This window comes from Aedes albopictus, chromosome 1 (genome assembly GCF_035046485.1).
Source record: "Aedes albopictus strain Foshan chromosome 1, AalbF5, whole genome shotgun sequence".
Taxonomy (NCBI): Eukaryota; Metazoa; Arthropoda; class Insecta; order Diptera; family Culicidae; genus Aedes; species Aedes albopictus.
In genome coordinates this window covers 104,073,362-104,097,909 of record NC_085136.1, presented here as the reverse complement: position 1 = coordinate 104,097,909, position 24,548 = coordinate 104,073,362, and the positions used below count along the sequence as shown (strand labels likewise).

At 40.4% G+C, this 24,548-nt stretch overlaps 1 protein-coding gene across 1 annotated transcript; it reads right to left on the bottom strand.

Annotated features, from left to right (window-relative positions):
* LOC109412985 (dehydrodolichyl diphosphate synthase complex subunit nus1) lies at window positions 1–23,945 on the bottom strand. The gene is made up of 2 exons (XM_029880428.2): window positions 23,349–23,945; window positions 1–1,342 (listed from the first exon to the last, which is right to left on the bottom strand). Exons 1-2 carry the CDS (start codon window positions 23,704–23,706, stop codon window positions 861–863), a joined length of 840 nt encoding a protein of 279 aa, XP_029736288.2. The 5' UTR covers window positions 23,707–23,945; the 3' UTR covers window positions 1–860.
* Window positions 23,946–24,548: the final 603 nt, after the last annotated feature.

The following is a 24,548-nucleotide window of genomic DNA, read 5'->3' as shown; positions in this document are numbered from 1 at the left end:
TGGTTTACTATCTCATTCACATTAACTTTATTTAGCTATACACAATCAATTACCCGGAAATGATGTAATATTATCCGCCCACGTGTAACTGGTTCCATTCCCGTTTCTTACAATTAATATCTACGACGATGGATGATGATAGTTCCTGACTTTTACTTGCATTCCTCTGGCAAATGCATATTTCGACAAAAAGTGTACCCTAATGTCTTAAATGAATTCTCACTAGTGGATTACCTTATATATTCAAAATTGGGAGAGGGGAATGCATCTTCGTTCCGTTCCTCAGAAACAGACGCAATATTTACACATTAGACAACCGGATGTTTATACGGTATACTCGAAGGACATAATGGTACTCGGAGAAGGGATAGCGTTCAGTGTTCGTTGAATGTAAAAGCAATCAGTAGAACAATTTTTGAAATTGAGCAATAGTTTAGTATGAAACGACAATTGGGAGGTTAAGGAACAACTGCTATTTCAATTCTTGAGATTGTTTATTTCTCCATTATTTTTTGTGATATCTTCCTAATGCGATTTTCTTATCATTTTACTGGTTATCTTCTTTTCTTTGACATTTTTTTTCATAATTTATAGTGTTCATTTTCACTTTTCTTAACCTTTAATTTTTTGGTAGTTACCTGTTTGTTTTCTCATTTTAGTACTTATTTGTTTTTTGTTTCTTTTCGTCGTTTTTTCCTACTAAACTATTGCTAATTTTTAATTATTTCACTGACTTTTCACACTTAATTGCTTCCCTTCTTCAAATTCTACTTTTATTGGGCTGCCATATAATCGACGAAGGAAAACATGAGGCAGAGTACCTACCGGCGCTCCGTGGCATGGAGAACTCCAGCAGTGGATCACTTCCCGAATCGCTGTTCACACTTGGCAAACCGGTACAGACAGTTCATAAAATGGTCCGGTTTCACATCCTGCAGTCGGGTCTCTCCCAAAGGAAGAAACTCCGTCAGTCGAATCTGCCACGGAAGCATTCCGTAGGTGGAGCACACCGAGCCGAAGTACACGGCCAAATCCGGATCCGGAATGTGATGGAACCGATTCCGGAGGTTTTGGTCCACCAGGTCCGGCGTGATGTCTGCTGGGGAGGCCACGACACCGGTGCGCAGCTGATGGCTAATTGCTTGTGCGGTTTGCACCAGGGTGTGTTTACCATCTTCCGGAGAGAAAAAGCTGACTACCACGCGCCGCCGATAGCCATTCCGCGGGGGCAGCAGTCCGCTGGCGGTTTTAAGCTGAGGTGTCCACACTATCTGATCGCTCTCGCCGCGGGGATGTTGGCTAACGAAATTTAGCATCTTGTGGTGGTTGCGCTTCAGGGTTCCTGAGAATAGAAACCAATGATTTCTCGGTCAGTTCAAAAATATCTAGCAAAAGGAGAGGAAGGAAGTCTACCGAAGTTGAGGATGGCTCAGTACAAAAAAAAACGATTTGACTCCAAACTATTTCAATATTTTCTGTGCTGAGTGGTCGGCCACCCAGGTGTCAATCTGAAGCTTTACCCATCACGTCGATGCCGGAATAGCTGACTCAGGACCAATGAAGTCGTGTGATTCTCCAGGACGAGCTAACCCATCAGCAATTACATTCCCAGCAATGGAAGAATGGCAATATTCAGTATGAGTGTTGCAATATGCGATTCCATATTTATGGCGGGGAAGTGTATACCAGGTGAACAGCGTTTGCTGAATTCATTACCTCGGTTTAAGTTCGACAAGCGATAAACTAACTTCGACCTAGAATTGGCCGAAGCAAATGCTTCAATAGCAGCCTGGCTGATTCCACTCAGTACTTAAGAACAAAGATTTCGGCCTGAAAAACGATGCAGTGTCTACCAAGTAAGAAAGACTGATGCAGCCTTAGCTCACGAGAGTGGACACCAGCACCAGTTCGATAAGCTTTCTTCTGAACTTCTGAACTCTATGTAAGGTGTCCAGGAAAGCCTGGAATCAAGAATAACTTCAAAGTACTTTACCTGTTCAGTCACATCTCACATCGATCAGAATCAAAGAGACGCAAAGGTCGAACGACATTACGGTTTCACAATTCCGTGAAAACAATAGATGTTTTACTCGGATTTATCGAAAGGCCATATTGGCGACACAAACCCTCAACTACCTGAAGAGCGTTTTTGCATCAGGTCGAAAAGGGTGCTGATGTGTGTAGGGATTGAGAGGGATACAGAGAAAGCGAGAAACAGGGCATATAGCTTTAGCAGCGGTGATGCGCCATCGGAAAAACAAAGCAAACGATCATGATGAAATAAAACGTCAGTCTTGTAAAGTATTTTGCACGAGTAGGTTGCATCATTTGCATCCTTCCTCGTAATAAAGGATTTCAGCCGGCAGAATCGGTTGAACTGGATTGCCACCGTGTCCGTCTGGACACGACAATGGCACAGCCGGTAGGTAAGCTCCCAACAGGTGAATTGATGGAGAGAATCAGTTTTTCCCGAGATGTGGTAGCAGATGGGTGCCGGCGGAGCGTTTTATTTTGACCCAACGCAGACGGGTCTCGTGCGGTTTGGTGAGAAGCGTTTTTTTTTTTCGAGATGTGTGACAGCAGATAGGAGCCGGCGGAGCGTCTTTCTTTTGACTCGGCGCGGGGCGGGTTTCGTTCGGCTTGGTTCGTTTTATGCGGTAGTTAGGATTGTAATTTCGTTGAACGGCACAACAGTGCGCAATGAATCGTTGAGGCAAGCGTCGAGATTAATGTCGAATTCGTTTATTCCCGACGGTGCACTGCACCGGTGTAGCAATTGACACCGAAAAAACGAACGGTTTAGGTGCAATTTATTGATAGCTTATGATGGTATTAGTAAGAGCGCGTGAGAGCGTCAATGAAAACAATAAAGGATATCAAAAATTAACATAATCAATGTTTTCATGATTTCCGTGATGAACAAAATTTTATTTAGTTTTATTTTCTACTTTCTATATCCAATTTAACAATTTTAAAAGTTTTCAGTAATCCACTTGAACATGATAAACTTGTAATGATAAATGTTACTTGAAAATTGATATCCAATGTTTTAACACTCCTACATTATTTATCTTCTTCAAATTCTCGTAATATCATAATTTTTCAATTAGAAGCAACTCTTTAGAATTTAACAATTTCCGTTGCCCAATAAAAAAGGATGCTAACATAAAATTGTAAACGATCTACGTGCACAAATTTAACACAAAAAATGTTAAAGGCAGTTTAATAGAAAACGTTTAGCTACAACGTAAAAAGGACAATAAATAAATGCTTTTTAAAACATAACGTTATTGAAACGCAACTCATATTAAAAACGCTTTAACCATCCTTTAGTGACATTTGTTTGACTTTCAATGTTATCAAAATTCAAAATGTTACTTCAGTAATATTTCAGTCCAATTTGAATTAATAAATTTTTATTCTATTCTGGGCTTATCAAAACTTTATTACGTTAATTTTTTCATAATTAATAGATCAACATGCGACAGAAAATTCTGATGATTAAAATCATTAAAAGTAATCCACATATTTGCGATAATCAAAAAAAAAATAATGATGGGAAAAATATACGTTAAATAAACTCCTCGAAAGTTCATGTTACCGATAAATTTTGAAGATTCCTCAGAAGTTGAAAGACGTGATAATCATCGATCAAGTTTAAATTATTTTTAAACGCACAGATTTGCTGTTTGGAAATTAAAACATCTCAAAATAAACGAATATCAAAGCAAACTGTTTACCTAATGCCGAAGAGAAAATCATCATTCGTACCAAAACAAAACCACGATACAAGTTCAGCGATATGCATGTATTGGTAAAATTAGCTTTGTACCTGCTACACCGCGCTCATACTGGGTGTAGCATTTTCTTGCACCGGTGCCAATCGGGTGTCAAAACAGAACAGTACCTGCGAATAAACGAACGGTTTCGGTGCAAGTTTGCTACACCCGGTGGCAAAGCGGTGCAGGCGGTGCAAATAAACGAATTCGACATAAGTTGCCGTGGCGATTTTGTTTTTGTTTTTACAATGAATCAGAATTAAGATAATATTTGATGGAACTGTCATGGTTAATTGACGTTCATTAGAAACTCGGTAGTTTTTTTTACGTGATTGGCTGTTGCACGAGGTCACAGGTTGTTTTTCTGCAAATGATATTCCAGGGTAATGTTACCGGGACTTTACTTGTTTTCACGGCTTTGGCAATTAGGGTGAATGATGGCTACCCAACTCTCAACTTATGTTTGCTATATTTAGGTTGCTGGTTTGTAATATCCTGGACGTTTGACAATTATTTGAGCTGCGGCTAGTGATTTTGTTTTTCCTAGTGTCTCGTATAAGGCTTTGCACTTGAACTGCTGTGTGTGAAGTGACGTTTTCTCGGCCAAAAAGAAATCATACAGTATGTCTTAGGGGTGGATTCCATTTAGTGTGTCGGGCGGAGTCGAAGAAAAGCCGTAGATTGGAAGAGAAATTTATCATTTCTAGGTGCATATAATTTCTATGGTGATTAGGGTGCTTTCAGATTTGTAATTCATAAGCCGCAATAAATAAAAATATGCATTCTCCTGAGAGTAAGGTGGTGTTAAACTCTCCCAAAAGGGTAAACCGAAACGAAAACAGCGAATTCCCCCGAGAGGGTAAGCCAAGAAAAAAAAAACGAATTCCCCCGAGAGGGTAAGCTAATGGCAAATTCCCCAGAGAGGGTAAGCCAATAAAAAAAAGCGAATTCCCCCGAGAGGGTAAGCTACTGGCAAATTCCCCCGAGAGGGTAAGCCAATAAAAAAAGCGAATCCCCCGAGAGGGTAAGCTACTGGCAAATTCCCCCGAGAGGGTAAGCCAAAAAAAAAAAGCGAATTCCCCCGAGAGGGTAAGCTAATGGCAAATTCCCCCGAGAGGGTAAGCCAATAAATAAAGCGAATTCCCCCGAGAGGGTAAGCTAATGGCAAATTCCCCCGAGAGGGTAAGCCAAAAAAAAGCGAATTCCCCCGAGAGGGTAAGCTAATGGCAAATTCCCCCGAGAGGGTAAGCCAATAAAAAAAGCGAATTCCCCCGAGAGGGTAAGCTAATGGCGAATTCCCCCGAGATGGTAAGCCAAAAAAAAGCGAGAGGGTAAGTCGAAACAAAAAAAAAATGATTGTGGATGATGATAATGAATGATGATGGAGGATAATGACGAAGGTTGATGATGAAGGATGATGATGAAGGATGATGATGAAGTATGAAGATGAATGATAATGATGAAGGATAATGATGAAGCATGATGATGAAGGTTGATGATGAAAGATGACGATGAAGGATAATGACGAAGGATGATGATAATGAATTATGATTGAGGAGAGTGATAAAGGTTGATGATGAAGAATGATGAGAGTGATGAAGGTTGATGATGAAGAATGATGAGGAAGGATGAAGATGAAATGTAATGATGGATAATGATGAAGGATGATGGTGAAGGTTGACGATGAAGGATGATGATGAAGGATGAAGATGGAGCATAATGATGAAGGTTAATGATGATGGTTGATGATGTAGGATGATGGTAAAGGATGATGATGAAGGATGACGATGAAGGATGATGATGAAGGATGAAGATGGAGCATAATGATGAAGGATAATGATGATGGTTGATGATGAAGGATGACGATGAAGGTTGATGATTTTTTTTGTTTGTTTTATCTGTTTGAACGAGATTTTTAGCCCATGGCTAGTTCATCTCGGTAGGTTGATGATGAAGGATGATGGTAAAGGATGAATATTAAGGATACTGATGAAGGATAATGATAAAGGATGACGACGAAGTTTGATGATGAAGGATGATGATGAAGGATGATGATGAAAAAGATGATGAAGGATGATGATGAAGGATAATGATGAAAGATATTGATGAAGGTTGATGATGAAGGATGACGTTGATAGTTTATAATGAAGGATGATGATGAAGGATGACGATGAAGGATGACGATGAAGGATGATAATGAAGGATGAAGACGGAGCATAACGATGAAGGATAATGGTGCAGATTGATGATGAAGGATGACGATGAAGGTTGATGGTGAAGGATGATAGTAAAGGATGAAGATTAAGGATAATGATGAAGGATAATGATAAAGGTTAATGATGAAGGATGATGATGAAGGTTGATGATAAAGGATGATGGTAAAGGATGAATATTTAGGATAATGATGAAGGATAATGATAAAGGTTGATGATGAAGGATGACGACGAAGTTTGATGATGAACGATGGTGATGAAGGATGATGAGGAAGGATGATGATGAAGGAGATGATGAAGGATGATGATGAAGGATAATGATGAAAGATGTTGATGAAGGTTGATGATGAAGGATGACGTTGAAAGTTGATGTTGAAGGAGGATGATGAAGGATCATGAGGAAGGATGAAGATGAAAGGTAATGATGGATAATGATGAAGGCTGATGGTGAAGGTTGACGATGAAGGATGACGATGAAGAATGATGATGAGGGATGAAGATGGAGCATAACGATGAAGGATAATGGTGAAGATTGACGATGAAGGATGACGATAAAGGTTGATGGTGAAGGATTATGGTAGAGGATGAAGTTTAAGGATAATGATGAAGGATAATGATAAAGGTTAATGATGAAGGCAGATGATGAAGGTTTATGATAAAGGAAGATGGTAAAGGATGAATATTGAGGATAATGATAAAGGTTGATGATGAAGGATGACAACGAAGTTTGATGATGAACGATGGTGATGAAGGATGATGATGAAGGATGGTGATGAAGGATGACGTTGAAAGTTGATGATGAAGGATGATGATGAAGGATGATGTTAAAGGATGAAGATGAAGGATAATGATGAAGGACGATGATAATTAAGGATGATGGTAAAGGTTGATGATGAAGGATGATGATGAAAGTTGATGATGAATGATGACGATGAAGAGTTGTAGTGATGGATAATGATGAAAGATGATTACGAGGGACGACGATGAAGAATAATAATGAAGGATGATGAAGGATTATGTTGAAGGATGATAATGAAGAATGATGCTGATGAAAGATTATGATGAAAGAGGGTATTGAAAGATTATGATGTATGATTATGATGATGTGTGATGGTGAAGGTTGATGATGGAGTATGATGATGAAGGAAGACGATGAAGGATTATGATAAAGGATTATGATGAAAGACTATAATGGATGATGATAAAGAATTATGAAGAAGGATGTTAATGAAAGGTTTAAGCTTGAATTCAAATCGCAAATAGAAAACTTGCATAATGCAGGTGAATTGGTAAAGGCTGGAGAAATATTAAGATGAAATATATGATGCTTCTTGGTTACAAGTGAAAAGGATTATGATAAATGATCGATAACGTTTTTAAACGAATAGAATTATCAACTAAATAGGTTAACAGTTAACACACAGTTAAGTTAACATTTGAGGTTACGTAAATCGGGTGAATATTTAGAAAGAAGTTAAAAGAGAAGTTTAAGTTTTATAAAAATTTGAATTTTTAAAGCAATAGCAGAGTAGGACAGAAGGAGAATGTAGGGATTGAGAGGGATACAGAGAAAGCGAGAAACAGGGCATATAGCTTTAGCAGCGGTGATGCGCCATCGGAAAAACAAAGCAAACGATCATGATGAAATAAAACGTCAGTCTTGTAAAGTATTTTGCACGAGTAGGTTGCATAATTTGCATCCTTCCTCGTAATAAAGGATTTCAGCCGGCAGAATCGGTTGAACTGGATTGCCACCGTGTCCGTCTGGACACGACAATGTGCATACCAACTAACAATGTTAGGTAGTCGTCAGCAAAACCAGAAGTAGGAAAACCGCTATTATTGAGTTGCCTCACGTATCTGTTACGAGATTCCACAAAAATGATAAAGACTCCCCCTTGGGGGCACCCACAAACACTCAATTACCTAATCGCTGCTAGACGTGTGTTCGCTAGTGTCGAGAAGAGACGTCGATTTTTGGGCGTTTGGTGAATCCAATTAAAAATCAAGGAGATATACCTTGACTCCGTGCCAAGCTCCGTGCGGCTGCCAAGGCATGTTGTCAAAGGAACCCTCAATATCTAAGAAAACACCTAAGCAGGATTGCTTTTGAGCGAATGCCTTCTCGATATCGTAAACAACCTTGTGTAAAAAAAATCACCGTGGACTTATCAGATTGGTATGCATGTTGGTTCACATGAAGAGGCACGTTGGCCAGATGAACATCACGGATGTGATGATCCACAATGCGTTCTAAGCATTTCAGAAGAAAAGGGTTCAAACAGAAAAATATATTTTGAAGTCAAAAGAATTCTGCATAGATTCAACAAAAAATTTTGTAGACTCAGGGCTTACCAGTAATTTTTGTTGATTCAATTAAAAATTGAAATTTGATTCCGACAATGGAAATTGTTGTTTCTAAAAATGCCTAAAAACATGGATCTGTCAAAAACAAAGCAGATTTTTTAGAAACAAAAATAAGATTTTTGAAAGCTACAAATACAGTGTATTGAAATAATATGTAAAAGGAGCCATATTAAAATGAAAAATGTTATTTGTTGTTTCAACAATGCTAGTCCATTGATGTAAAAAGCGGTTTTATTAATTGTTTTGTTTACATACATATGAGTAGAACCCAAACATAACTTTTTAAACAAATTCATTCATTATGTACATCAAATTACACCTAAGTTGAGTTCAAGTGAAAATGTATATCACTATATGATATTTGGTTCCGGTCTGTGGTTTGTGGCGCGGTATTCTAAAACGAATCTCAGCAGCTATTGCCTCTCATCGTGGTTAACGTTCAATCCGAACAGATTCTGCTAGATTCTGCGATAAATGAACAAATCAGTTAATCAAACACTCTAATCAATCATGTTAATAGTTACCTTTGTCTTCTCTTAGCCAGTTTATTTCTTCTCGTCAATAAGAATACTTTTCCACTTCTTCAATATCAATTAGCTAAAATGAAGGAATACATCTAAGTAAAATTACAATGCAGAATGAGATACAGAAATTATGAACTTACCTAGCAAAAAAAACAAAGCCACAGCTAAACTGGATAATTTCACTTTGCTTCATCTCTAGTTTTTCGACAAGTCCTTTTTTACGCTCAAAAGAAAACATAAAATGTTTACTGTTTATCTAAGATTTTAAAATGGTGACCTTAATACATGAATATTGTTGATTCTACAAAATCATGTAATAGAATCAATAAGAGCAAATTGTTGAAATGAAAATCGACAACTGCTGCCATGTTCAATTAGAAAATTTGTTGTTTCAAAAATTTACCAGAGTAGAAACAAATAATTAGATGAATTGATATAATTCGCACACAAATGGTAGATTCTAAGCAAAGAGATTTTAGGTTCGACCTAACGGTATTTTTCTGCATAGCTCTGAAACTCTTGGCTTCTTCATACGACACACGATCCACTATCAGAATAAACTTTACATTACATAATATTCCGCCAGGATTTGGGAATATACCCTGTAGCAAAACTGCAAACAAGTAGTTTTTTTTTCAAAACATATTTGAAATAAACGAATCCCCTCTGAAGTAAAATAGGATATATCTCATCAGCTCCAGGGGATTTGAAGCTATGTATTAAGTGCCCACTCAATCGATTCTATAGTTATGATACTCCGAGCTGAAGCTAAAGAATCATAACTATAAGAAAAGGCATCAGGTTCATTCGGAGATGTTATATCCACACATCCAGGGAAATGTGGACTGAATAAACATTCCAAAACTTCCTCATCATAGGAAGTGAAATCACCATTTGGCAAACGAAGTTCGTTCACTTGGAAATCCATAGGTTTTGAAAGGATTTTGTTCAACCGACTGTCTTCACTCAGACTGGAAACATTTGTACAAAAGACTTTTTCAGCCGGATCGTTCAGCAGATCGGAGAGCTTTCTGGTAGGCCTTGCGAGCCGACCTGAAAGCCTCCGAACCAGCCGTCTGTTCCAAGTGTTTCTACATTGTTTCATGAGTATTGCCAGATTAGAGTTCCACCAAAAGGTTCCCCTTGTAGTCTTTACAGACCGTAGAGGGCAAGTTTCTTCAGGAGCTTCCATGATGAAGGTCGTAGTTGTATCAACGGCATCATCTAAATTACACGAAGCATCAATGGATGGTGAGTTATTCATAGCCGCAGTCAAATCAATAAAGAGATTCCAGTTGTTTGAGCGGGGATTCCTGAAACGCAAAGTTTGCGAATTATATGCCCAATTATATGATCGAGAATTATATGCCCGATCCTAAAAAAAAACATTGACCAAACTTCGTTTTTTTTTTTCTTTCGTTACTGGACAACCTTTATCAAAATAGCTTTTCGTGTTGCAAGCAACTGTGGTAACGAAGAGCTCTACATCAGGGTAGTCCATTGGTATATCCCTACCACCCTACCCTAATCTAATGCATTGTACTACAGCACTATAGGTTGGACTATTATCACTCTGTTTCGTTTCATCGCAGAGCGCACATTTGAATTAATTTTCAAATGATCTTGAACCGAAAACTTTCCCAAAGTTAAGCGGTTTGAACCGAGTTTTGGTTTCAAAGGAAACTTTTTTTTTTCTTTTTACCTACAAGGATTATCACCACTACTGTTTGATTCACTAGGATCTGCACAGGAGCTTCTTCTGAGATTCCTCCTTTCGGAATGTCTACAAAACCTTGTTTTGGATTCCCAAAAAAGAAATAACTCTAGCGAGAACTATTGACATGACTATTGGAAGAAACGGCTGAACGCATTCCGTAAGAAAGTCCTGTTGGATTTTTATAACAAACTCATAGAAGTAATGCATGGGGTCTCCCAGTATTTTTTCTGTTAGTTCTCTCGGAATTTCTTTCGGGAGCTTTTTTGAGATTCCCGCAGAAGTACTTTCGAGGACCTCTCCAGGAGTTCCTGCACCGTTTTCTCAAGGAGTTTTGACGTAGGACTACGTCTCTGTTTTCTATACCCGGTGTCATTTCAAAATTTATGAAACCAAGAGCGTTACGTTTGAGTGAAAGATTTTAAACGCTCACAGTAGCTTTCCCACTGAACGAAATGATAAACAAATCCCGTTATCCGAGAGATGAAACTCCCGCGTTCAATTTGTAATATTCGGTGAACCTGAAAATCATTGATAAATAGTTGAAAAGTTGTTTTAAAGTAAGACATTGAAATCGCTGAAATCTATAAATATGGGTAGCGGACAAATTTTCTCGTTCAGTATACCAACGCTCTCTGATTGGTGCGCATCGTGGGGGCAACTACGATGCAGGAAGGAATGCGATCATGCGAGAGCTGATCGTCAGTTCCATTTCGACCACCGTCGAGGTGACACCTCGAGCTGGGCAGCGGCACATCGACTCAGCGACGACACTTGGCTATCGTACTGATAGCACCAGGAATCTCATTCACAACAGCAAGCGGCGGGCCAGTTTTCGATTGCGTCTAGCGTTGAGCGCGGAGAAAACCAACACGAATTGCGTGGCATTGTAAATTCATCAAAATCGTCCATTATTCAAACGGTCCTTTTCAGGACCATCGAAAATGATTTCTCAAGAGTTAATTGGATAAGTTTCCACCCTCGATCGAGAAAGGTGTAGTGCAAAGCAAGGACAGAGCATCGTTTCTCAGCAAGAGTGAAGCCGGTCATTAATCGCATCTACGGCAGCAAGCGGGGGGGCCAGTTTTCGACGGCGTTCAGCATTTAGTGCGGAGAAAACAAACACGCATAGTGGCATAGTGAATTCATTTAAGTTTCTTCCTAGAATTATTCATTATCCAAATGGTCCTTTTAAGGACCATCGAAAATGATTTTTCGAGAGCTGTGAATCGGATAATTTCATTCCAACGAACGGGAAAAGTGTAGTATAACCGAAAAGTGAATTATTGAATGCTTGGTGACTCAGTCAGCAACAATTATGACGCCTAATTGTTCCACCCGGACTTTGGCAACGCATTATCATATACGGACCATTTTGCGTGAAAAGTTTTTCAATTCTAACATTTTTCATATTAAAATGATCTAAATCATCTAATATTTTGGTTACATTATCCGTTCAATTGAAATTTTCTCATTTCTCGGTTGATTAATCGTTTGATGCGTCTGGAGCATAAGGGGCGGGTCATGCAAACGAAATTAACTGAAAAGCCAGCCGAATGGGAGGAGCTTCATCTGCCAATCTAGGGGCATAAAAGCAGTGTTCTCTGTTTTCTTTCGTCATTTTCGTTGGATCAGTCAAGGAGGTTGGAGGTGGATGTCACCTCCAGCAAGGCAGCAGCACAACAACCCAGCGACTACTCTCGGATATCGTGCTGATGATAGCACTTGGAATCGCATCCATGGCAGCGGTGGTGGGCCAATTTTCGACGGCGTCCAGCATTCTCCGCACTCCGCAGCGAAAACCAACATGCATTGCATGCCATGGTGAATGCATCAAAATCGTCCATTATTCAAACCGGTCCTTTTCAGGACCATCGAAAATGATTCCTCAAGAGTTAATTGGATAATTTCCAACATCGATCGAGATGTAGTGCAACCAAAAAGCAAAAGACAGAGCATCGTTGCCAGCAATAGTGAAACTGGTCATTATTGTAATCCACGGCGGTCCAGTTTTCGGTGGCGTTTATCATTCAGCACGGAGAAAACCAACACGCATTGCGTGACATGGTGAATTCATGCCATTTCGTTCCTAAAATCGTCAATTAATCAAACGGTCTTGTTCAGGACCACCGTTAATTATTCCTTAAGAGTTTGTGAATCAGCTAATTTCATTCCATCGAACGAGAAAAGTGTGGTGCAATTGAGAAGTGAAAGATTGAATACTTGGTGGCCCAGCAATAATGATGAAGCCGGTCACTAATGGCCTAGTGGTTCCACCCGGAATTTAACAACGCATTATTCTATCCGAACTATTTTGCGTGAAACATTATTTAATTAAAATTAAGTTTAAACATTTTTCGAAAATGTTCGAAGGTGAATATATGACGAAGCCACACCTAGAATTTTCTAGAGCACAAATCTGAAGAACCGAATGTCGGTTTGCGCTTAAAAGTTGATCGTTTGGTTACCCGCTGGTGGTGAATCGAAATTATCCAATCCGTTCAATGAAAATTTGCTCATTTCTCGGTTGGTTAGTTGCTTGATGCGTCTGGAGCATTCGGGGCGGGTCATGCAAACGAAATAAACTGGAAAGCCAGCCAAATGGGAGGAGCCTAATCTACTAATCAAGGGGAATAAAAGCAGTGACCTCTGTTTTCTTCCGTCATTTTCGTTGAATCAGTCAAAGGGAATGGATGTCACCTCCGCAGCTGCGCACCAATCCTGCGATGACTCTCGGCTATTTAGCTGATAGAACCAGGAATCTCATCCACGGCAGTAAGCGATGGCAGTTTTCGATGGCTTCCAGCATTCAGTGCGGATAATTTTCAATTGTCTTGCCGAAATCTCCTGTTATTTAAAAGGTCCTTTTCAGGACCAGTGAAAATTATTCCTCCAGAGTTATGAATCGGATAATTAAAAGCGACAGACTGAAAACTTAGCAACAGTATAGCCGGCCTCTAATTGTTGTTCGCGTAACTATACAACGTATTGTTGAATCTAGAATATTTCATGAAACTGCAATCAAAATTATCTAAAATTTCGTTAACAGCAATTGAGTTGTGTCAAATACACATGGCTAAGGTGGCTCCATCTGTTCATTTCATAGCGGCAATTTTAGTTATTTTAATGATTGTTGCGATCGCAATATGATGTTTGGGAAGCTATGGCTTAACGCCTTTCAATATTATAATCATTCTTTCCTTTCGACGAAAATTCTTTCAAACAACGGTTGAACATTTATCTTCAAAATAAGATAATACTCAACCCTCAAGTGATGGCCAACCGCGCGAGTTACGGAAGGTTTAACTAATTAACATCTTATGAATGCGTTCAGTGAAATGGATCACATAGGCAACAACTTTAATCAACACATCACTCCGCCGATTTGAATTTTGCCAGCATACATTGTGTAGGCCTTTTATCGTCGGTTTCCTGCAATAGGGGCACAACTCAAAAATCAGAGGGGTGTGTGCAAGACACAACCGAATGACGTAAACTACGTAAAACAGTTTATTATGATTGATAACGGACTTCTGTTTGCTGTTTTGTCGAACAAATCATACAATTTGTTTAGACCAACTTCGAGGTTTGTGGTTTGGCTAGATCGGAAGCTACTTTAAGTTTGTAGAACTTTTGGCGGACAGCTCGGTAGGTGTATACCATGGTTGTCTTCACTCGGTGATTTCTATTCTTCCTCCTCTTTGTTGTTTTATGAGCGATTACATTCTTAAACGTAACTCATTTCTGATTTCCATTAGCAAATTATTGAAATTTTGGGAAAAATGCATACCTAACCTAAATTGATCTTCAATATTTATTATTAGCCTTTTCCAGACGGGTAGGCTTAATATTACCGAATATTAAAATATTTAGTAAATGATTGCATGTAATACACATTTTAAGAATTTTCGGCAAAAATTACTGGTAATTACAGATATTGAATATTTTGTAATTTTGTAATTTCTGAGATCTTATTCAAATTTGTCAACACTGGTTAACAATTTTCATTTTTAGGCAAACCAGCAAATTGTAGAAGAAATTTCACTCAGTTTTCTAATAAATTCCCATTTAATTTTAATCTTTTGCCGCCCGGGTTAGCTCCGAAGAAGAAGATTCTTCCAAGTTGACATGACCAACCGCTCGCTATGAGAGAATGCGAATGGGCCACCCCGTTACTGCTACGTTTCTGGCGGTGCGTTTGCCGCGAGAATTCGGTTTTAACTCTAGCAGAAAATTCAGAATTGTAGCCCTGAGAAGGGCTGTTTAAATTTGATTTCGCAAAACCAAATCTTGTTCAACAGTAAGGAGGGATTTCTTTCTTCGATGATGGTGCTGCATCCGATGATGAAAATTTTTCCGTGTGCTGCTGTACCCATCCGCAACCGCACTGGGAGATTTCGAATGAGCCACCGCCGATGACCCGGCGTTAGCAAACTGAACTCCGCTTCCCGGCTATGCTTCTGCGTCGATGGGTCAAGCGGTTAAAATCTCTCCGATGAAAATTCCAAGTTGCTGTGTCATGCCTATCCGCTACCGCTCTGGGGAAATGCGAATGAGCCACCATCGCCGGCGCGTCTACCGCACTCGTCAGCGGTTTCGCTGAAGTTGGTTTTAATATGTCAGCACTTACTTGTTTTCACTTTCTAGGATAATTCTGAATGAACTCTTATGCAGAAATTTAAAATTGTAGCCCTCACAAGGGCTGTTTAAATTTGATTTCGCAAAACCAAATCTGTTTACTCTTGAGGATTTCTTCCTTCGCTGATGGCGCTGGATCCGTTGATGAAAATTTTTCCGCGTGCTGCCGTACCCATCCGCAGCCGCACTGGGAGATTTCAAATGAGCCACTGTCGATGAAACCGGGCCTACTGTCCGGTGTGCGGGACAACCGTTCGACTCGGCGACCAAAGCAAACTGAGCTCCGCTTTCCGCCCGACGATGCTTCTGCATCGATGGGTAAAAGAATAATGAACGAAGATGAGAAGAAGCAGTTTGCTTTTATGCTGCACAAAGGTATGGTTTCCCCTCTTGAACGTGATTGGTTAGATACGAGGGGAGTCGAAATCAATGATGCCATACAAATTTATCTGTAATCATTTATTTTTGCAGAATATTCAAAATAATTTAAAATGATAATTATTAGCCTTTTCCTGAACAGTAGACTTAGGATTAACCAATATTATAAAATTTGTTGAAATTCGAAAATTCTTATGGAAATTTGGCAACGCTGGTTAACAATTTTCATTTTCCAGTAAACCAGCAAATTTTTCTAAGTTGGGCAAATTTCTATTTGATGCGCGCATAAGTTTATACACAGTACATTGAATTTAGAACTGATTCGACATCAAGCGGTTAAATTATTTCCGATGAAAATTCCCAGTTGCTGTGTCATGCCTATCCGCTACCGCACTGTGGAAATGTGCATGAGCCACCATCGCCGCTGCTACTAGGTTGCTGTTGGTGCGTCTACCGCGCACGGCAGCGCTTTCGCTGTAGTTGGTTTTAATATGTCGGCACTTACGTGTTTGCTTTCTAGGATAATTCTGAATGAACTCTTATGCAGAAATTTAAAATTTTAGCCCTCACAAGGGCTGTTTAAATTTGATTTCGCCACACCAAAATATAATCCACTTTCAGGAGGGATATTTGCCTCCGGCGAAGGTGTTGGATCCGATGTTGAAATTTCCATTCCGTTGCTGCCGGGCGCATCCGCTACCGCACTGGGAACACGCGATTGAGCCACCACCGCCGGTGCTGCTTGGTTGCCGACGGCACGTCCAACGCGCTCGGCAGTGTGAAGCAGAATGGGAGAGCGAAAATGCTCTCTCCCGCTCTACCGCGGTCGACGCTCGGAAAATACTAACTCAGACCGGCAGCGCTCTGCCGATGCATTCCCATCGAGTAGTCGAAGAGGACTGATGGAAGATGAGAAGAAGCAGTAATCTTTTATACTGCCCGTTTCTTCCTCAAACTTGTGCTCGCACGTGATTGGCTGGATAAAATTAAAACATGGGTTCACTATTTCCAAATTTTCAATAGTTTAGAATTGAAAATAGTAACTTTTGTGTATTGTAGAAAATTGTTGTGCAGTTTTCCCATCGATTCGAGCTATAATCCGGAAAATCCATCGATTACTTTTTGAGTTATTAGCGTTTGAAATCTGATGCAATTTCGTGACGGTCGCAAAATTTTAGATTTTCATTTTGCACCCGGTGCCGTGGTACAGTACCGTACCTTCCCCTTAGACGTAGTTTACGTCAAAATAAGCTCAATATTCCTAAAATTCAGAGACAAAGCTTTGCAATCTGAACATGTTATGATAAGTTCGCTGTTTCAACAGAATTAGGGTAGGGAAGTAGTAGTAGGAGTAGTATGTAAGTAGTTTTAAGAAAATCAAAACGCAACACTTGCTGAGTAGCAAAAAGAATAACATCAAAATCAAAACCAAAAACAATGTAACACATACATAAACAAGAAGGCTAAAGCTGAAATGTTTGTAACAGAATCACTTAAAATGTAAAATGTACTAAAATGTAAAATTATATGAAATAAAGAATATATTTAATCAAAAATCAAATCTCATCTTCCATCAGTCTTCTTCGATGCTTCGACGAGAGCGCATCAGCGGAGCGCCCGTGGAGTATAAATTAAAATCTTCTTCTCCTTTTCGCTCAGTGTTCTTCCGTGCGTCGTCGAGTGCGGAACTGCGGAGGGTTGGCGAGAGCGCTTTTGCGTTTCGCTTGCCCATTCTTCACCAGGCTGCCGAGCGTGGCAGACGGACGGACGCTGCCAACCGAGCAGTAGCGGCGGCGGTGAAATCAAATTTTCATCATCGGAGCGTGCGTCATTTGCTCTTCCAGCATCGGAGCCAGCACCATCGTCGAAGCAAGTGATCTCCAAGATTCAAAGCAGATTTGATTTTGCGAAATCAAATTTAAACAGTCCTTCTAAGGGCTAGAAATCGAATTTTCCACAGGAGTTAATACCGAATTTTCAACAAGTGCCGACATTTTGAAACAAACCACTGCAAAAGCGCCGCTGGGCGCGGTAGACGCACCGCCGGCAACTGAGCTGGTGGCGATGGTGGCTCATTCGCATTTTCCCGGTGCGGTAGCGGATGGGTAAGACAGCAACTGGGAATAATTATTTACTTCATCGGAGCTAACCCGGTTCCGCGTGAGTTGAAATTTCGACATCGGAGCCAGCATCTACGATGAACAAATTCCTTCCATTATGGTTTCGTGAAATCAAATTTAAACAGTCCTTGTAAGGGCTACAATTCTGAATTTTCTGCAAGAGTTGTTAACGAATTTTCCTGGAAAGTTCCGACATTTCAAAATCAACTTGTACGAAGGCGTCGTGTGGAAATTAAATCGCGCTTTCTCGCATCTATCATAGATTTAATATCGAATCTGCCAAATAATTAAAATAAGTTAAATTATATAAAGAGCATTAAAAATCATCAATTTTATTCAACTCAAAGAACATTTAGGATTGAAGAATGAAAATCGTTGACCAGTGTTGCCAAATTTCAATATAATTTTCCATAGCAATAATTTGATTAATTTACACTGATTTTTCCAATAACCCTTCAAGAAAATCGTATGAAACATAGTTTGTCAAAGATAATTTATAGATAATGAGCAGTCTACTTATTAGCAATAGTTTAATAATGTTTAATATTAAATAACTATTAACTTGTGCTACATCTCTTTGATTGCAGGTAAATCTGCATGGCATCACTGATTTTTACCCCTCTCTCGTCTAGCCAATCACGTGCGAGAAGGGAATCCAAATTTTTGCGGCGTATATAAGCTAACTGCTTCTTCTCATCTTCCATCAGTCTTCTTCGATGCCTCGACGAGAACGCATCAGCGGAGCGCTCGTGGAGTATAAATTAAAATCTTCTTCTCGTTTTCGCTCAGTATTCTTCTGTGCCTCATCGAGTTCGGTGGGGTCGGCGAAAGCGCTTTTGCGTTTCGCTTGCCCATTCTTCACCACACTGTCGAGCGCGGAAGATGGTCGGTCGGGCGGGCGGACGGACGCATCGCTCAAACCGAGCAGTAGCGGCGGCGGTGAAATTTTAATCATCGCGCGTTATTTGCACTTCCACCATCGTTGAAGCAAGTGATCTCCAAGATTTCAAGCAGATTTGATTTTGCGAAATCAAATTTAAACAGTCCTTCTAAGGGCTAGAAATCCAATTTTCCACAAGAGTTAATACCGAATTTTCCTAGCAAGTGCCGATGTTTTGAAACAAACAACTGCAAAAGCGCCGCTGGGCGTGGTAGACACACCGCCGGCAACCGAGCAGGTGGCGATGGTGGTTCATTCGCATTTTCTCAGTGCGGTAGCGAATGGGTAAGACAGCAACTGGGAATAATTATTTACTTCATCGGAGCAAACCCGGTTCCGCGTTAATTGAAATTTCGACATCGCAGCCAGCACCATCGTCGAACAAAATTTAATATCTTCTGCAAGTTGATCACACTTTGGTTTCGCGAAATCAAATTTAAACAGTTCTTGTGAGGGCTACAATTCTGAATTTTCTGCAAGAGTTATTACCGAATTCTCCTAGAAAGTTAATGTCGACATTTCGAAACCAACTACTACGAAGTCGCCGTGCGGAAATTAATGATTAACTCTTGAGTGAATTCTCTATCGGTAGTTCTGAAAAGAACTGAATGGTTAATTGGTAGGGAACTTGGCATCAGTCTTGGAAAATTGATGGTCATGGCTTTCCTCTCGCCGATCGGTTTCTAACTTCTTCTTCTTATTCTTCTGCCTTTTCACCAACCAACGTGCCCTTCTCGCCGAACGCGGTTCTTCAGGCCCTTCTTGAAGAACCGTGCTAGTATCGCGTTTATAGTTATGTGCGGTGGAGGCCCACGGTCCCTTGGACTTATCATGGACATCAACTGGGAATAATTATTTACTTCATCAGAGCTAACCCGGTCCCGCGTGAATTTAAATTTTGACATCGGAGACAGCACCATCGTCGAACAAATCCCTTCTGAAAGTTGACCAGATTTCGGTTTCGTGAAATCCAATTTAAACAATTACCGAATTCTCCGAGAAAGTGAAAACACGTAAATTCCAACATTTTGAAACCTACTAGTACGAAAGCGCCGAGCAGAAATCTTTATCGGTAGTCCTGAAAAGGACTAAATGGTAAACTGGTTGAGGACTTGGCAGCAGTCTTGCGAAATTTACGGTCATAGCAAAATTGTTTGAAATACTTATGGAAGGAGTAAGGAACATGAAAGAGTAATTTGCATCAACAAACCTCTTTCGTAAGGAAATTATACAGTTCTAGGATATACTTAATATCCCTTCTACAAGAATCATCACACTATTGAATCCAAATCATCGTGGTCCTACGTCACCCTTTCGTACAACCCATAGGGTTATACCCTTGTAGTTTTTTTCTGAGATTTCTCCAGGATTTTTTCTGTGATTAACAGGATTCTTTCAGAATCTCACCGGGAATTCCTTCTAAAAGTTCTCCAGGAAATATTTTTAAGATTTATCCTGGAGTTTCTTCTGGGATTCCTCCAAGAGTTATTTTTAGGATTTCTTCCTATATTCCTGTAAGCGATCTTTCTATGATTTCTCTAGGAGTTCCTTCTGGGATGTCTCCAAAAAAACATTCCAAAATTCCTCATGGAACTTCTTTTAGGCATCCTCCATTATCTATTCCGGGTATTCCTCCAGGAGATTCTTCTAGAATTCTTCCAGCAGTGCCTTCCAGAGTTCCTATTATGATTTTTTTCTAGGATTTCTCCAGGATTTTATTCTGAGATTACACTAGAAGCTCGTTTCTGGGTTCCCTCCAGGAATTTCATCTGTGATTTCTTCCGGGATTCGTTAAGAAGTTCTTTCCAAGTGTGTTTCAAAACTTTACTCTGAGATATTGTCAGCAATTCCTCCAAGAATTCCATCGGAGATTTTTCATGGAGTTCCTCCTGAGAATTCTCCAAGAATTCGTTCAAGGATTCTTCCAATTTTAGCGGGATTTCCCCAAGAAATTCTTTAGAAGCTAATCCAGGAGTTCCTTCCTGGGTTCCTGTTAAAACTCCTTCCGGCTTTTCTTCAGAAACCCATACTTGCCACAGACTCCTTCTGAGCTTCCTCAAGAGTTTCTTCCGGGATTCCTTCAGGAACTCCCTTGAGGTTTCCGCTCAAAACTCATTTCGGAATCGCTCCAGGAAATCCTTCCAGATTTCTCCAGCAACTCGTTTCGGGGATCATCCAGAAACAAATTCAGAAATTCCTTCTGAAATTTCTACAGATTTTTCTAAAATTCCTCAGGAGGTTCAACCCAGAAATTTCTCAGAAGTTCGTGATGGAAATAATTCTGGAAATTATAATGGAATTCCTTCAGGAATTGTCATGGAATTACTCAAGGGCAGTGTCGCTTCGTCAGTTGACCGGAAAATTCGCAGGCAGTTGACCATCGCTTACCGTTCCTAACCGAACAGCGGAAAGACGCGGTACACGAAAAAGCAGCTAATAAATGTTGAGTTTTTCGGTCAACAACCGAAATGACGTTCCCCTTGGAATTAATCCAGGAGTTTCATATAGAATGCTCGTATACGTTTCTTACAAAATTACTACTGGGGATTAAAAAAACAACTTCTGAAGACACTCCAAAAGGAGGAATCTCTAAAAAAAAAAACTTCTAAAGCAAATAACAGAAGAAATTTTTAGAGGAATCTGCATTATTTGCAACTCTTTGAGGAATTGCGGAAAGAATTCCTGGAACATTCCCGGACTGCAGGAGAGATCCCACAAGGAACCTTTATGAATTTCAGATGAAACTCATAGGAGAGACCTTGGGAGAACTATCTTCTACCATGGTGTGAACGGAATTGGGAACCGAGAAAAAGTGATTCGAATTAGGTGATGTCACGGTACCATTGTTACCGAATTCTAAATTTCCAAATACCCCAACAGGCTTCCCAAAAGTACCGCATCATGATAGCATTTTGATGGCTGTCGCACTCTTATTCCCATGACAGCCTTGTGAATGCATGGTTCATGACAGCCCACATAATAAAACTCATGCGACGTACAACATCACTGTCGGGAACTGCTCACATCGTCTGCTTTCGCTGTGCGTTCGTTCGCCGATGACAACCTCGGCTCTCACCCAAACCGTCTCTCGTTGGCTGTACACGAAGTGACGAAAATCGCTGCGCTCGGCCCGAGCATTTTACTTCTGTTGAACGTGTCGAGTATCGTGGTATATCCCACGCTCAAAATTTTCGACGTATTTAAAGTATTATGTATTTTTTCAAATAGAGAATATTTACTTGTAAGTCTTGTTCTAGTAGAGTATTTTGCATAGCATTATTTTTTATTGGCATGTGAAATGCACTGCCATGTTTTCAACTTAAAAGATAGTTTAATCTCACATCAGTGGTATATTTTAGCCATATTACAATTTTGAAAAACGCTGGCACAAACTTCTTTCCGCCCCTGGGGCATCTTGTGAAAGGCATATCATGTTTGTAAAAAAATATTTATTGAGCACATATTTTGTGAATAACTTTTAGCGTTAAGCCATGCGCTCCCGTGACAGCCTATGACAGCCTTTATGCGACTGCCGGCTTGGTTAGCCGAAGATTGTCATCGCCATGCGGCTAACAATACTCGCGACGTTTCCCACTCGGCTCGATACGACTCGAGTATGCAACTGTCAGACAAGTAGCCGAAGCAGCGGCTGTTTCAATACATCTTTCTCTCATACGTGTGCGTGCTGTTGGCGATACATTTCTCACTGGTGGTGTTGCACACGGTAACGAGAGATGGTCTGCACACATAAGAGAGTGTCGATTCAGCCTTGCGCGGGCTGTTGCGAGAAGGCTGTACATTTGGAAAGCCTGTACCCCAATTTCGCCAGATCCTAAAGCTCAACTGCGTAGTTCGCATAGACTGAACCGCAATTTAATCAGGCTTTGGTTCTTCCGTAGTTCAAACTGAACCCCCTTTGGAAGTCACCCAGCCAGAATCCTAAAGGAATGCCTCCCAAAGGAAGGAAGCTGCAGGTTTTCATCAACAGATATCTGCGATTTGTATTTCACAACTGGATCTCGATATACTGAGCTCAATCGACGATGTTGGCTTGTGCCAACAGAATTTCGATAACGTAAATGGAGATCGGCCACCCACATGGCGGAGTCTATTATTGTGTATTTAGCACCAAATTGGTGTCGGAAGTAACTTCATTGACTTCCGCTGCTTTTACTGTGCGTTAAACATAGCGTCGGAAGTAGTGCGCTGAATAGAGCATCAGATTTGCTATACAGCGCACTACTTCCAAAGTTATGTTTAACGCATAAGAAAGGCAGCGGAAGTCAATGAAGTTATTTCCGACACCAATTTGGTGCTAAATCCACAATAGAAATTTTGCACTATTCTTGCGATCTATTTTCTTGTAGCACATAAAAAAATTAAAAACAAAAATTGTTGTCAATGCTACCCCTTTTGACGGTAAGATCAAAGCTTGCACTTTGCAACGTACCAGGCGCATAAATTTCAAAATATTTTTAATTTTGTTTAAATAGCCTAGAGACAGCACTAAACTCCTATGAATGGTGTATTTTGGTCACATATCGCTTATGATGACCCAGACCAACCAGTTCCAGTCATAACACATGCACACGTGATAGAGGAAAGAAGTCAAAAGACGAGATAAGAGAGAACGACACTAAACAAAACTATTCTCAAATTGCTAATCAACACTCACCCCGATGATCGTAGAAGCTAACGTGTCCCACGCCGGCGGCCATGGACCAAAAGATAAACCTGGCCAGTTGCCGATATTCCGGTTCCTCCGGACCCAGCATCACCACCAAATGCGAAGGAATCTTATCCAGGCTCCGTACATCATATTCGATGACATCGTTCTCGAAGCGCAGATCCTCACCGGAACATTCCGGCTCCTCGTTGTGAAGCAAAAGCCTCCTCTGGCTGGCACTCAGCCTCCGTCGGACCCAGCCGAAACCCAGCAGTAGCTGCAGAAACAAGCTGTATAGTAAATGCACCAGCGATAGGACCAGCCTCGCCGGCAGACTCGACGAATGCACTTCTTTGGTCGTCGACATGGTACCTGTTGTCCTAGGCACCCGTATTGCTCCCAATGGCTTTGTTGCTTCCGCCACTATCAGAAGCAACCCATTGCTGGGAGGAGGTTCGGATTGTTATCACTACTTCCACACAAACTTTTTCTGCGACCTAGTATACGTTCCGACGGGCACGATTCCTGATCCGATTCCCGACTGTGCGACTGCGGTCCGGTGGGTGCGTGATCTTTTCTGCCTCTCCGTTTACGAAAACGTCACCGCTGCTGACAAGATGCAACTGTTGTCAAAAATTGTCGACCTAAATGCATCAAGTCGCCCCTCTGGGACAGTGATGCCAAGCCGAACTACAAAATACGCATCGAATAACAGATTTTCTATGTGCATTTTGAGATATTTTACCTAATCACAAGCTGCTAAGTAAACAATTAGCTATTTATTTACACAGAATAATAATCTTTCTACTAAATTAACTTGAATTTTTGATTTTGATTCAAAATTCAGTTTCCTACTCATTCATACCCTTGTTATAACAATCTTGACTTTTGCTACCGGCTTGGACGCATACCCCTCGATCCTTGTTTGGGCACAAACGTTCAGGGGACCTAAACGGGTGCCTTTCGGTGGTGCTATTTTTAGATTCGTCGGTAAAGTAGCGTCCGCCTAGGAGCTAGCTCCAATAGGGTTCTCAATTTTAATTGTTGCAACAAGAAAATACAATACAAAAAAAATTCTTATTAGCCCGAACAGGGCATCTGTTTAAAACTACGGTTATTGCTGCGATTTCATTCTAAAATTTTCGTCGCATATTCTGCATGTACCTACATTCAAACACAAGATTTATGAATATTTATGAATGTTATTCA